This window comes from Merops nubicus, unplaced genomic scaffold (genome assembly GCF_000691845.1).
Source record: "Merops nubicus isolate BGI_N331 unplaced genomic scaffold, ASM69184v1 scaffold8369, whole genome shotgun sequence".
In the NCBI taxonomy this organism is placed as follows: Eukaryota; Metazoa; Chordata; class Aves; order Coraciiformes; family Meropidae; genus Merops; species Merops nubicus.
In genome coordinates, this window is record NW_008631631.1 from 36,429 (window position 1) to 49,585 (window position 13,157).

Here is a 13,157-nt window from a genome sequence, read left to right on the forward strand (position 1 = left end):
TGGAGAAAGAAGGACTCAGGGATTCCATCTCTGCATGTAAATACAAATAGATAAACTACTTTTATTGTCATTATAGTGAATTAAATACTGGAATACCATTCCATTCTGATGCCCGTACTTTAAGAAAATATATTAACAAGTTACAGAGGTTGCAGGAAGAGCCTCAATTATTCAGATGCTTGAGAGTAAGAGACTTAGAGGAATTTGGTCTACTTAGTTTATTGGAAGAACAGACTGGGGAGGTTGTGATGATTCCAGTACACAATATATTTCTCCACAGAGGAAAACATGGGTGTGAAATAGAAAAAAAAAAAAGAACAAGAAAGGAAGAGCTTAAAACTGAAGCGAGGAAAATTCAAACATGAAACAAGTCTGCTTTAAAACAAAATGCAGAGATGGTGCTTGACCAGTGGAAGAAAAATACCAATGGTTGTGGCAAAAGATTTTCTTTCTGACAGTCTTAAAAGTTCAGGTTGAATGCTTTTCCAAAGACTTGCTTTTGTCAAACATGAGTTTCTGGGCTCAGCGCCAGGGAGAAAGTACAAACACTCAGTGCCTGTAATGGATAGGTGAGCAGACTAAATGACTTCATTGTCTAATCTGGCCTCAGACTCTGGGAACTTGTGAGCCAGAGTAATGCAAGACTTAATGATGTGTATGGCCCCATGCTGCCCTAAGCCTCCTCCTTCCTTGCCTAATTATGTCCCAGTACCAGCTTCTGCTTCTGAAATTGCCCGAGTGGGGACTTGGCATGAGCAGGAACACTTGGACTAATGTGACTAGTACAGTCTTTGGTCTTGCCCTGCATGAGGTTGGTAGGAAACATGAAAGAAAGCGAGTGCTTTTTAATTACATTCTCCAGATTTTTGTGCTGAAATTCTATGCGCCATGGGACCCACCAGATCAAACACAGGGAAGAGTGAGTAATAGGGGCATGGAAAGCAAAGAATGGGGCAACCCTTACTCTTCTCCAGCCAGCAGCTGAACTGAAACAGCAGCAAAAAACAATGGCATCTGTCCAGATCTGCTTCACAGCTCAGGAACAAAGTGGGACTGAATCTTGGGCTGCCCCTTCACTCTTCCCCCAAGGTACTGCAGTACTGCTGAGGTGAAAAGGATTTACTCTGCAGCCCTAAACACACGAGATTACAGCCAGAATAACAATCAGCAGAAGACAAACCACGTACCTAAGAACCTGTCAGCAAGGCTGTTGGACTGCAGAGCCAAGGCGGTTCGGAAGCCCTTGCTGTCTGACGGGATGATGGTGGACTGACAGACAAAAGCTCCCACAAAATTGGAAAAATCTTCTGATTCTGCAACCATGTCCTTCAGAGTAATATCAGTGATATTGTCGGTGCAAATAGCCATCTTCTTCCCCTGTGGACAATTAGGAACAAATGGGGACGTTGTTGGTCATGAAAGGTTTGAGAATGGAGAGACTGCAAACTTCCTGACTGCAAACTGGATGAGCTTCATTACTGCACCTTAGAAACAACTTGATGTTTCTATCAGGAGAGGGACAAACTGCAACAACAAAATGTGCCACTGTGAAAGCTATGATTAAAGCCTTGTACAGACCCAGAAACAGGATGTCACCTCTGCTACGTCTTATCAGAAACCTATGCTACAAAGCACTTTCTGTTTATCTTGACAGCACCGTGTTTACTTGCAGAGCATAATAAAAAGGCTTGCAAAGGAAAGCCATCTTTCCCTTGTCTTTAAATAAAATGCCACAGAGTACCTTTTATTTGGGATTTAATCCAGATAAAATACTTTCAAAGAACATATACATGAAATCCCCTAACAGACAGATAGCCTTCGAGGCTGCATTAATGTTACGTGTCAAGACCAGTGCTAGAATCTCAGAGCAACAGCAATGAAAGACAAATCACCAGGCTCGGCTGTCCTGCCAAAATGCCAAGCACTCATGGCAAAACCGTATGGTCAGTGGTACTGTATTAGCATCATAGTGGTTTGGGAAAATGAAGAGCAGATCCACAGGGGACTGAGTATATCTGTACCCTTGTGGATCCAGCTGTCAGCAGTTCTAATCCAGGTGATACTCAAACACACATTTAAGCCTGAAAGTATGTGAAACACTGTAAAGAAATGTGACTACTTATTTGCCTTAACTCATGCAAACCCTTTGGTACATGAGAAAGAGACTTCAGATCTTTACAAGGCTGAACATAAATGTAAACTACACGCATTGCCTTTCAAGGGACAACACAAATCACTGGTACTGCTCCAAAATTTCAATTTATGTATATGATAATATGCTCTGGTACAGCCCAAGACTCAGACAGAATACTCTTCACTTTAGGGCAGAGATCTTTTGTACTCATGGACTAAACACATTTTCCCAGCACTTTAAATGGCTGCAATCGATGTCAGCAACAGGCACCCTGGCCACTGGTCAAAAGCAATGTGACCAGGGGCTCAACTGACAGCAGCTTAGTACAGCTAAGTCACAGGGAAATGTATGGAAAGAAGCTTACAACTGAAAGACTCAGGTTACTTATGCCCAAAACACTGTCATCTCTGCTCTGGAAAACCACTTGGCTGCTCAAAAGTCCTCTTGCACTGCCAAGCAAGATCTAGAGGGAATTGCTTGCATGGTGTTGGTGACAGCTTGGCTGTAGGGGATTCCTTGTCCTGTCTCAGTGTGATCCCACAGAGCATCAACACAGGCAGCAAACTGGCTAATCCCTTCAACCCTCCACACCAGCTGAGCTCACCTCACTCCCACACAGGCTGATGTTAAAGAAGTGGAAGAACTTGGTCCCTCTGGAGGTAAAGCTGGGTCCACTCATCAGTGAGCCCACCTGGCTGAGGTTGCTGAAATCGTAATTCAGGGTCTGGTTCTCGTTGACGTACGACACCAGGCAGTCACTGAAGCAGGCAGAGTGGTCCTTCAGAGGAGGAGAGGCATCCATTAAAGAGCAGTCATGGATCAGCAGCAAACCTTTCACCTGGGAGTTAAAGCAAGTAGGTGCAGACAGGACTGCTTTCCTTTCTAAGGATGGAGGGGAACTTTGTCCTGTTCCTGTAATTCACCTTTCCCTAGGGAGAACTCCCATTCCTGGTTCAGTCCCTTGCAATCACAGATCAGGACTTTAATGCTCCCCCAGCCTGGCCTTTCTGCTGTCTGCTGCATTAGCCAAGAAAATGCAGACTTCATTGCTCTGTTTTGTTGTGGGTGCTTTTAGGATCCCAGTGTACCAGCGTAAAGCCTTGTAGATACACCAGAACATGGCCTCAGTTACACTGGCATCTTTCAAAGAAAACATAAGAAACAGCTCAAGCAACAAGAACAGGATATGAACCCTGCTGAAGACAGGCAGAATACAAACAAATTGGAGCAGTTCTTCAAGTCCCTGTGCAGCTCCTTGCCAAAGAACACTGCACTTGATAAATGTTTATCTAGGCTTAAGGGCAATTTCACATAAAAGGAACTTGTTACCATTTTCTAAAGGCACAAAAACATCACCCAGCTGAGGAAGCTCCTGAGTTTAAAACAGCAGGACTCTGGGACAGTTTTAAGTGGCAGTATCTTATATTCTTGCCCTTGTACTTACACTGTCCCCAGCATAGCTTTTTGAAATGAACCTTTTTTTAAGCCAGCATGGTCAATTTTATCTTCTTATTGCATATTTACAAACAGAAATTAGACTAGGGACACATTTGGAAGAGTGGGATCATTGGTTATAATTATCCCCCAGTGCTCACAAGACACATACCTGCAGGAAAGCACTAAAACTGGCCCTTTGAGTGCTTATATCCCAACAAACCCTGTCAGCCTGTTGCTCAGAGGTGCTCGGTTTCTGTACCTGGGTGCTTCTGCTGCCAGGCCCACATGGGATGCAGGCCTCGCTGCCGTAGACCTGGTGGATGGACAGGAAGGTGTTGGGCGGACACTCCTTGCACTGGCTGGTCTCCTTCTCGATGTAGTGTCCTGCTGGGCAGGGGACACAGGATGAGCCGTACTGCTCGGAGCCCAGAGCACAGGCCCGGCAAGAGGCCGCGACTCCGTCCACCGCATTGGTCACCGTGATGGAGTAGATCTTTGCCATGTCATTGATGAACTGTCTGCTCTGGAACGAGAGCCGAGGAAACCACCCTCATGTCACCACGTCATTGCATTTGGATACCAACCAGTGCACCAGTTCAGGGATTGACCTATCCATGCTCATGTTGTTCAACAGGGGTGCTTTATCCACCACTGCCTCCCAAGGACTCCTACATGGTGACAGACACTCATCCATTACAAGAAACCTGTGAGCTCCAATGGGCAAAGCTCTGGCAGTGTGTGTCCAAGGGAAGCTGTGCTTTTGTAAAGCCCTGGATATAAAGAAGTACTTACATCTTGGCCCTCATTTATCCTCTGAAAGGCCCAGGTGAACGTGAAGGAAGCATTTTTGGAGATAATGTGAGTGTAGGATTGTTTTTCTTTACTTCTTTCCCAAGATTCCACCACATTGGTATTTTTTCTATTAACATCCTATAAAATGGACATAATTAAAAAAAAAAAAAGTGATCATACTAAACTAAACAGCAGTGGTTTATAATATAGAGATTAATATATATAATTGACTTTACGAGTACATTTAACAAAGAAGAACAAACATATTTATTCTGTTCTCCATCGCTGACAATTTTTTAATTGCAAATGTGTGTGTATTACAAAAGATGCTCTATTTCACACAACAGTTAAGTTCAAAGTGCTATAGCAGGCTATAAGTGTAATGAGGACACATTTACTGTGATTCTTTCAGATTCGAAATTCTATTTATGTATAAAATGTGTGTGCTAGAGCACAGAAAGCAGAAGGCCAAAATTCAAAGAAAAATTGTCATTTCCAACATCTTCAGATACCCACTTTGTTAATGTCTCCAGTGAAACAGAACTGAGGCCAATAAGACAGCATCAAAAGTTTACATGAGAAAAACTTGTTCATTCTATATTCATGTTTCTTACTCTCCACCAGTTGTAAAGGTTCCAGTGAAAGATTCTTTCCCTTTAAAACAGCTTCCTTTAAATTACCACCCAGATGGGTCGAGGCAAACTCAGACTGGGAGATAGTGTGATTGAGAGCAGCCCTGCTGGGAAGGACTTGGAGGTACTGGTGGATGAAAAGCTGTACATGAGCCAGAAATGTGCACTTAGAGTCCAGAAGATCAACTGCATCTTGGGCTGCATCAGAAGAAGGATGGCCAGCAGGTTGAGAGAGATCATTCTCAGAGAATTATTAGAGGGATATGAAACAGAAAACTTGGAAATTTAGACTGGAACATATCAGTGTTCTGAGGATCAGTAGGGTAGCAGATGGAAGTTTGTTTGTGAGAACAATGTGCCATGTTCTTCACTTTCCTCATCTGCTGTGAGAGTTTTATCAGTCGCTTTAACAGGGGAAATTTTGGCTCTTTGGTGTCCAATGTTTTCTATTAAAATAAACAGATAACCAGGAATGGTTCATAACTCATGTGATGATGGAATTTTGCTATGTCATTCATTAAATCCTTTCTGCAAGGGCACTGCAGATACTAAACTAATGTCATACTTAATCTTAGTCATCAAAAACCAAGTGCAAGTAATCCCGTCTCTGTAGAGGTATTGAAGTGACATGTGGAATACCAGGCTTAGTCCTCAGTCATGGGGAGAGAGGTCTCACTTACTGCCATGAAGTACAGCACGCAATCTGCTGAACAGATGGTCTCAAAAATAAAAGTAATCCGTCCTAGTTCTGACCCAGTTGCTCCTGTCACTGATGTCGGAGGCCTGTTTAACAGAGAAGGAACAAAACCTTTACAAAGTGCTCTCCAGACAGGCACCAGTCAATCCTTCAAATTGCTTCTCGTACGGCGAGGAAACCATCAAGGTCCTGTCACATCAAACCTGCCCTTGCAGAACTACGGAGGCCAGGTTTGCTCAGCAGCTCCACACTGGGTATGAGGCACAGCAGGGATATTTTTAAAGTGTCTTGACTTCTTTCTGGTACAGTTTCCTCCTTACAATCAACACCCAAATTTAAGCATAATGGTATGAAATCTCATCGCTTAAACGCATTAAGAGATTTACACTGATTTCATTACATCTAATCTCCACCGGTGGGAGATGCTCTCAGGAGTTTTGTGCAAACCAGAAGTATTCAGGGAAATACTGGGAAGTACCAAACAATAAACTGGGACATGCCAAGCCATGCCAAGCTTCTCCACAGATACATTTCTTGCTTCTCTTATTTTACTTGCTGTTGCCCGTACTGTTCAATTAGACACAAGGAAAATTTTTCACAAGGACAATTAGCCATTGAAATAATGTCCCCAGGAACTTCCCAAACATTGGACAATTTTAAGATTTGGCTGGAGAGGGTGCTGTGCCATCTTGTCTAGACTGTGGTTTTCCCAAGAAAGGTTGGACTAGATGATTCTTGAGGTCCCTTCCAATCTGGTATTCTATGATTCATTCTATGACAGATTGATTGATTGAAATATCAGGGTTTGCTCATTGGGTGAAGGAATCGCAATCCCCTCAGTTGAGACACAACAAAGGGAAGGTGAGGTTCATTTTGCCTTACCTGTCTTGATACTTGGCACCTGGCCTGAGATAGGAGTCTAGGCTTACTCACTGACAGAGAGACACAAACACCTCAAGCAGCTATTTCATCCTGTCTGAGGGTCCAGGAGAGATGGGATGTCCTGTTCTCCTGAGGCGCCTGCATCTCTCCACTGGCTCCAAGGGAAGCACAGGCTGTGCAGGATGTTTGGAGCCACAACACAAAGTAACTTGTGTTTCTGCAAAATACCTTCAGGGCAGGCACCAGTATCCACCTCATGGCAGGTTTAGATGGCTACTTTGGGATAGTTTAGAAACAGAGGGATAGGAATATATTTTCTCAGTTTCCAGACAGCCAGCTGGCTGGCATCTCAGACTGAAGCAAACTGCTAAAAACCAAGGTCATACAGAATCGTTTGCTGCAATGGGCTGACTAGGGACCTATGAATAGAGTCCAAGTTTCCTCTTCTCTTTCATTCAAGACATCATTGCACTTCAGAAAGGAAAACTTGGTTCATTACAGGAGTAATGTAAAATAGGTGTGAGAGAGAGAGAAATGAGAAATAGATGAAAAAGAAGTCCTGTGCCTTACTTAAATCCCGGAATGTGAAGGTTCAAGATAAGATAGTCGTTGTCAGAGCCTCCTGCCCCACTCTGGATGTGATCACCAGCCACTTCCCAACCTTCACAGGACAAACAAAAGAAAAAAAAATTCAAAAAATGGTTGGTTTCTGGGTCATATGGCAAAAAAAAAATCTGTTACCTTACTTTTTTAAGTAATTCAGTACTTGAGTACATTTTAGAGATGCCCAGTATAAACTATTGAGCAGCAGAATAATGCTTTTGAATGAAAAGTTTCAGTAATTGTATGAACTGCTGATTTTATAGGTAAATGTCACCTTGAAATAAGCAAAGCAATTGAAATTCTTTAACCTGTGCTGTGCCACTCAATGGGGATGATCCATCTGATCTCTTCCAGCCTTAAAACAGATGTATCAATGAATCTGTGTTCAACATTAAGCATACACTTCAGTACCTCTCTGCTCAACATGCATAATTCAAAGCTTGACAGGGTGGATCAGACTGAGGAAAATCTTCTAGAGAAGGGTAGAGATGGGAGAAATCCCAAATAGGATCATTTTTACCAGTGAGCTGTGACTGCTCCCTGCTGCAAGTTTAGCACATGTGCAGAAAGTTCTGAGCGCTAAATTAAGAAAATCACAGACTTTAATTAAGTTTTCGGAAAGAATTGTGTGACCTCGATGGGCATAGTTATCACAAAACGTGAAAGGAGATTAACTAGAGAGAATTCACACAGCTGTGTTTTTTCAGTGGGGATATTCAGATGCATCAAAGTCTACACTGAGGTAGGTTCTTGGCTGAGGAGGGGACTCCACATCGGCTGTAGCTCCTGCCCTCTTCTGGTATACAAGAGATTTTTTATTTCTTTGTGATACTGTGACACTGCTTCATATAGGAAATTCCAAGCCTGGTGCAACTAAAGGAGGGGAACTGTGTTGTGACTCAGGCAATAAGGAGCATACTCATTTGGATGGATGCTCCATTACAAGAGTGATCAGCACAGGAGAAAGACAGGCACCCAACAGCACAGGGAGTCTGGCTCACCATTCATCCCATCGCACTTGGAGTTGCCGACATTAAAGCAAGACGTCTTCATGTTGGCTGGCAGAATGTTCCACCACTTGTACTCAAACCCAAGAGCTGGTTCTGTCCCAGCAGGGCAGGCTTTGCACTCTACAGGGTAAAAAGGCAGAAAAAGAAATCACACAGCCAAAGCACTTCTCAAACAGTGTTTCAAAGAATGAGATATTAATTTTTTACTCTCTGGGGCTAGTAATGACAAAAAAAAAAATTGTCTTTATAAACAAACCACCAAAGACTTATCAGGATGAGAAAGCTGGAAACAAGACCCATATTTTATAAATTGCAGACCATAATCTCATTATACCTAATCTGCAACTGGTCCCCCAAACCACACTTTCTTTTTAATGGCTTCAGCTGAACGTTTGATCATACCAGTAAACATGAGTTCCCACAAAATGCTGTAGGTGACCACTGGGCTAATACATCTCAGAATCAACAAGCCAGAGTTTAGGCTAGACAATGTTGGCATGGTACTTAACAGTTGACAGTGCTTAAAATGAGATTTTCACAGGGAAGAATTTGGCACAGACAGGAGAATGGGTGAGGAGGAATTATGGACTGTGAAAGTTCTGATTCCCTTCTCAGAATCCCTTAAAATAACCCTCAGGATGTTTATAGCAGCCAAGAAATGCATCCAGAATACAGCAGGTCAACATAGAGCAACAGTCCTTGACAAGAAAGGACTTCAGAGAGAAAACAGATATCCAGCTCACTCTCTCCAATGTTACTTTTATGCAAAAAAAGTAAGTCTTTTATGGAAAATGAACTCTGGCTTATGACAATGTGTCATTAAATCAAGTCACATGCAAGCAGAAAATTGCTTCTGGGGACAAGCATTTTTTTTGTGGACTCTTACCCTGTATTCCATCCGAAAATGTGCCTGGTGGGCAAGGAGTACAGGAAGAAGAGGCATTGTTGTAAAAGCCAGGATTGCAGGGTGGACAATCCTTCCTCTCTCCAGAAGGAGGTAGGGTCAGTGCATTGGGGAGATCCTCTCTGCAGATCTTGGGTTCAATCCATTTGTACATGATCTGAGTCTGGAAGGAGAACACAGTGAGCTCATATGGTATGTTATGAAACTTTAGGACTAGATGCACCAATCAAGGTCCTCCTTGTAAACTAAATTAGGGTATTCCCAATGTTTTAGGCCCAAAACAGACTTTGCACATCCAGGACAATAAAGGGAAGAATGGAGAAGGGAAACAGAAGTGACTGGGTCCACAGGTGATTCCAAGATACCAGACCTTAAAAGTAAAAATGTGAAGCTTAAAACAGTTACTACTCTTCATTCCTATTTATCTTGTGAATTTTCACACAAAAATGTTTCTGAGGAACGTCAGATAAATAATTCTAACAACATCCTCTGCATTTTAACCATAGTAACCACAAATATAACTTCTGCATTATAAAATCACTTTATTGGGAAGACGTCTGTTGGCAGAGAACACCACAAGCTTGGCATTTTTTCTCCATACCGGCCTGCTCTTTGAAAAGTCTTCAATTTCTCTCCAGCCATTTTCACCTACTGAACAAATATCAAAACCACACAGGAGTTCTCTCAACCCCTCTCCAGTCCCTCCACATCACATAAAGAGCAGTTTATGACCACTAACATGAGTCAATCCTTGGTATTATCACCTCTCCACCATCACCTCTCTTTGAGGAGACAAGTCTTCTGTCTTCAGGAAAAGGCTTAGGTGAGATGCATCACCCATGAAGCTAGGTTTCAAATTCCATCTGACTTTGGGTCTATCCCTAAAAGGGTTTAATATCTCAAGATGAAAATTAACTGAGTTTCAGGGCTGAGAATCCCAACTGGCAAGACCCTAAGCTGGCCACAGCACCCTCTCTGGGTGCTCCCACCCCTTGGTCTCAGCAGTGCAGTCAGGGATCCTTGAGGCCAGAGGTACAGGTATGAGGAACCTGATCCAGGGCTGTGAGCACATGGCTCTGCCACCCTGGGTGTTAGCTGCTTCTGCTCACGGTTAGCCCTCTGGTAACATGAACCTCTTCAAGAACTACTGATCATCTCTGAAAGCGTTTGATATAAAGCTGAAAGAAGCCACACTGCAAGGGCAGGCTGAGGCCCCAGCTCCTGGAGGCTACAATTAAACTGAGGCTCACCACTTCTGTCCCTGCCTCCGCTATGCTGCAGCAATGCCTGTGCCAGGTCATGTACCCTTGTTGACCCACATCCTGACTGACCCATGGACTTGATGTCCCGGCTTGACGTTGGTCATGCCTCCTCACTATGGAATTGTCTGGCAACCTTGGCTAAATCTGGCCACTGACTTTGGGTCTGCCTTGCTCAGGCACTGTGGGATTGTTCCTGCTGTGAGAGTGGCATCCATCCTGTATGGATCAGCCAGCCCTTGCTGCTCCTGAACACTTAGAGCTGGATTGTTTCTGTCACTCCAGAAATGTTTCAGCAGCACCAGGGTGCACAACATTTAAAATAAAAAGGCTCAGGAGCTGGCAAAGTATCAGTGTGGTTGCCCAGAGCCCAGACACACTGTAGACACTAGACACTAAAACAATCCTACTGCATCTGAGCAGAGATAAAAGGGTCAGAGAGTGCCCACAGCCACACAAGTGAGGTTTCTAAGACTGGGGCTGAAGCAATCAGCCTGGGATTTTTAAAGCAGATGGTAGGTGGAAAGTCAACAGGAGTCAAGTGCTTAAATCTCCTGAGGCCCTTTCTACAGATGGAGTGGAGACAACAGGAGGGAGAAAACAATCTAATGTCCAGTGAAAAACCTGGCTGATTTTAGTAAGCCATGGATCAATAGGCCTTTAGGCTGGTCCTTCAGAGCCACTGTTCACCTGAAGATGGGCTGCAGAGTCAGGCCCTCTCACTGAGCTGCATCACACAGAGAAATGGCTGGAGAGTATGGAAAACCTGGACCAGTTTCCAGAGATGCAGAGCACTAAATGGTGAAAGCAGAACTGAAAACCCAGCCAGCATCTGTGTGTACTTGACATGTTGTTGTCGCAACTAGAAGATGAAGAGTGCCTGCAAAAAGACCCGCTTTGTATTCTAATGATGGCCACCAGTGAAGGGAAAGGCCCTTGAGGAGGCAGGAAGAGGGTCGACAGGAGGAACCTATTCAAATCCAGGGAGCCTGGAATCGTGCAGAGGAATGACAGGGTAACCAGCAGGAGGCTGCAATTAAAACGGAACCTGGGGGTGTAGCTGTGAACACTCCTGCTAATTCCTCGAGTCATTACAGGCAGTTAACAGAGCAAGAATCAGCAAATTATTAAAACCCACAAACTCTTAGCCATATTTTGGCCTTGGTTAACTTCAAAATACTCAATCCTGTCAGCAATTATTAGGCCAGCAACCTACAGGTGCTATAGGTTTTGACTACCATCCCATCCAGATCTAAGAGAGATGGGAAGAAAAGAGACAAAACAGGCCTGACCACATGTCCACACTTCTGTAGGCTCCATATCTCTGCAAATAAGAGTTTCTTCTTCAAATCCCACCAAAATCCCCACTTGCCTGCTGTGACAAAGGGCAGGAGAGCTCCAAAGCCAGGATGCTCCCCCAGCAGTTACCTCTATGAGCGACTCAGTAGATCTAAGATCTCTGGGAGATCTTATTGAGAGTCCAGGTGTTCTGAGGCTTCCCATGAAGCAAGCATATTATTAACAGCTAAGCTCTTCTGCTGCACATGAATATTCCCAGGCTACGTGTACATCACTATTTTGCCAGATCCCAGGCTCTTCTTTGATGCTAAAACTAAGGGACATGATACACATCACACCTATGCAGCCAAACACTCTGCCACCCGAAAGAGGTGTGGTCACGTCCAATGCTCCTGTGCCATGGTAGCACCTGAATCATGCCTGGGCATTGCTGGGACAAAGCAAGTTGTCACAAGCCAAAAGTATGCCAGAAGGATTGTTAACAACCAAGTAGTTGGGTTTATTCTGGGACAGGACTTCACTATCTGTTCCAGCCCTGTTTATTTCTGAGCAAGGAGTTAGCACCAGTGACCCAGTGAGACTAACCTCAAGTGCAAGGAGCTTAGCATTTCACAACAGATCCCTTAAGCAGACCCATGATAGGCATATTCTTACAGATGGATAAATCCCAGAGAGAAGGCAGCTAAAGGACAACCCCAAAGCCTCAGAAAGATTCAATACTAGAAGCAAAACTGGGAAAGAAATTGGGAAAGAGATTCCTAGAAATTGTACCTTGTTTTCAAATTAAGAGATCACAATAAACTCAATGAGCTTAAAAAATGGTATTATGTCATCTACTTACTTTTCCTTCCTTATCACATGGGGTATGGATCTGGAAAAAGTCTTTGTTTGTGCAGGGAGGACGGTCTATACATGCACTAGATCCTTCATCTAAAAAGAAAGGGTGAGGAACAGCACGTTAAACAACCATAACAAGCTTAAAATCTGGAGATTAAAATGAGGCAGCAGAAAAATACAAAAAAACAAGACCAAAAAATTGAATTCTTAATGGAGTCTACATAAACCTTCCCCTGATCTGACGAGGGGAAACAGGGAAAATACCACCAATGATTGTACTGACACACTGAAATTTGGTGATTCAGTATAACCAGTCAGTCACCCAAAACCTCACTCCACCCTTCACCTTCAAGCAGTAATTTGTGCTGTTCCCAAGCATGGGAATATGTTCTCACTTGATAAGGAACAAAAATACTCTAATTCATTAGAAGCTTCCTTACCACACTGGGCCATTTTTCCCTTTCCCCAGATACCTTTGCGAAGTCTCTATTCCCATGATGAGCACAGGCCCAGATCCCCAAGCATTCGCCAGAACCTACAATAGCAGGAGCTACGGCCAGTAAATGGTTCTTCAAAAACTTTCTTGTAAAGCAACTTCAAGGAAGAAAACCCAAGGTATTTTGAATGGATTGTGCCTGTGTTATTTGACAATCACCAGCTAACCACAGCTG

The 13,157-nt window shown here is 43.6% G+C and overlaps 1 protein-coding gene across 1 annotated transcript in view; it reads right to left on the reverse strand.

Annotated features, from left to right (window-relative positions):
• Nucleotides 1-13,157, reverse strand: part of KIAA1324L (KIAA1324-like ortholog) — a 46,943-nt gene that overhangs the window by 12,582 nt on the left and 21,204 nt on the right. The window contains exons 7-15 of the mRNA XM_008947635.1: nt 12,491-12,579; nt 9,074-9,254; nt 8,179-8,307; nt 7,145-7,235; nt 5,676-5,778; nt 4,364-4,501; nt 3,831-4,094; nt 2,739-2,912; nt 1,188-1,377 (exon numbers count right to left, since the gene is read on the reverse strand). Coding sequence (XP_008945883.1) covers nt 1,188-1,377; nt 2,739-2,912; nt 3,831-4,094; nt 4,364-4,501; nt 5,676-5,778; nt 7,145-7,235; nt 8,179-8,307; nt 9,074-9,254; nt 12,491-12,579 — 1,359 coding nt within the window. The remainder of the gene's footprint in view (nt 1-1,187; nt 1,378-2,738; nt 2,913-3,830; nt 4,095-4,363; nt 4,502-5,675; nt 5,779-7,144; nt 7,236-8,178; nt 8,308-9,073; nt 9,255-12,490; nt 12,580-13,157) is intronic.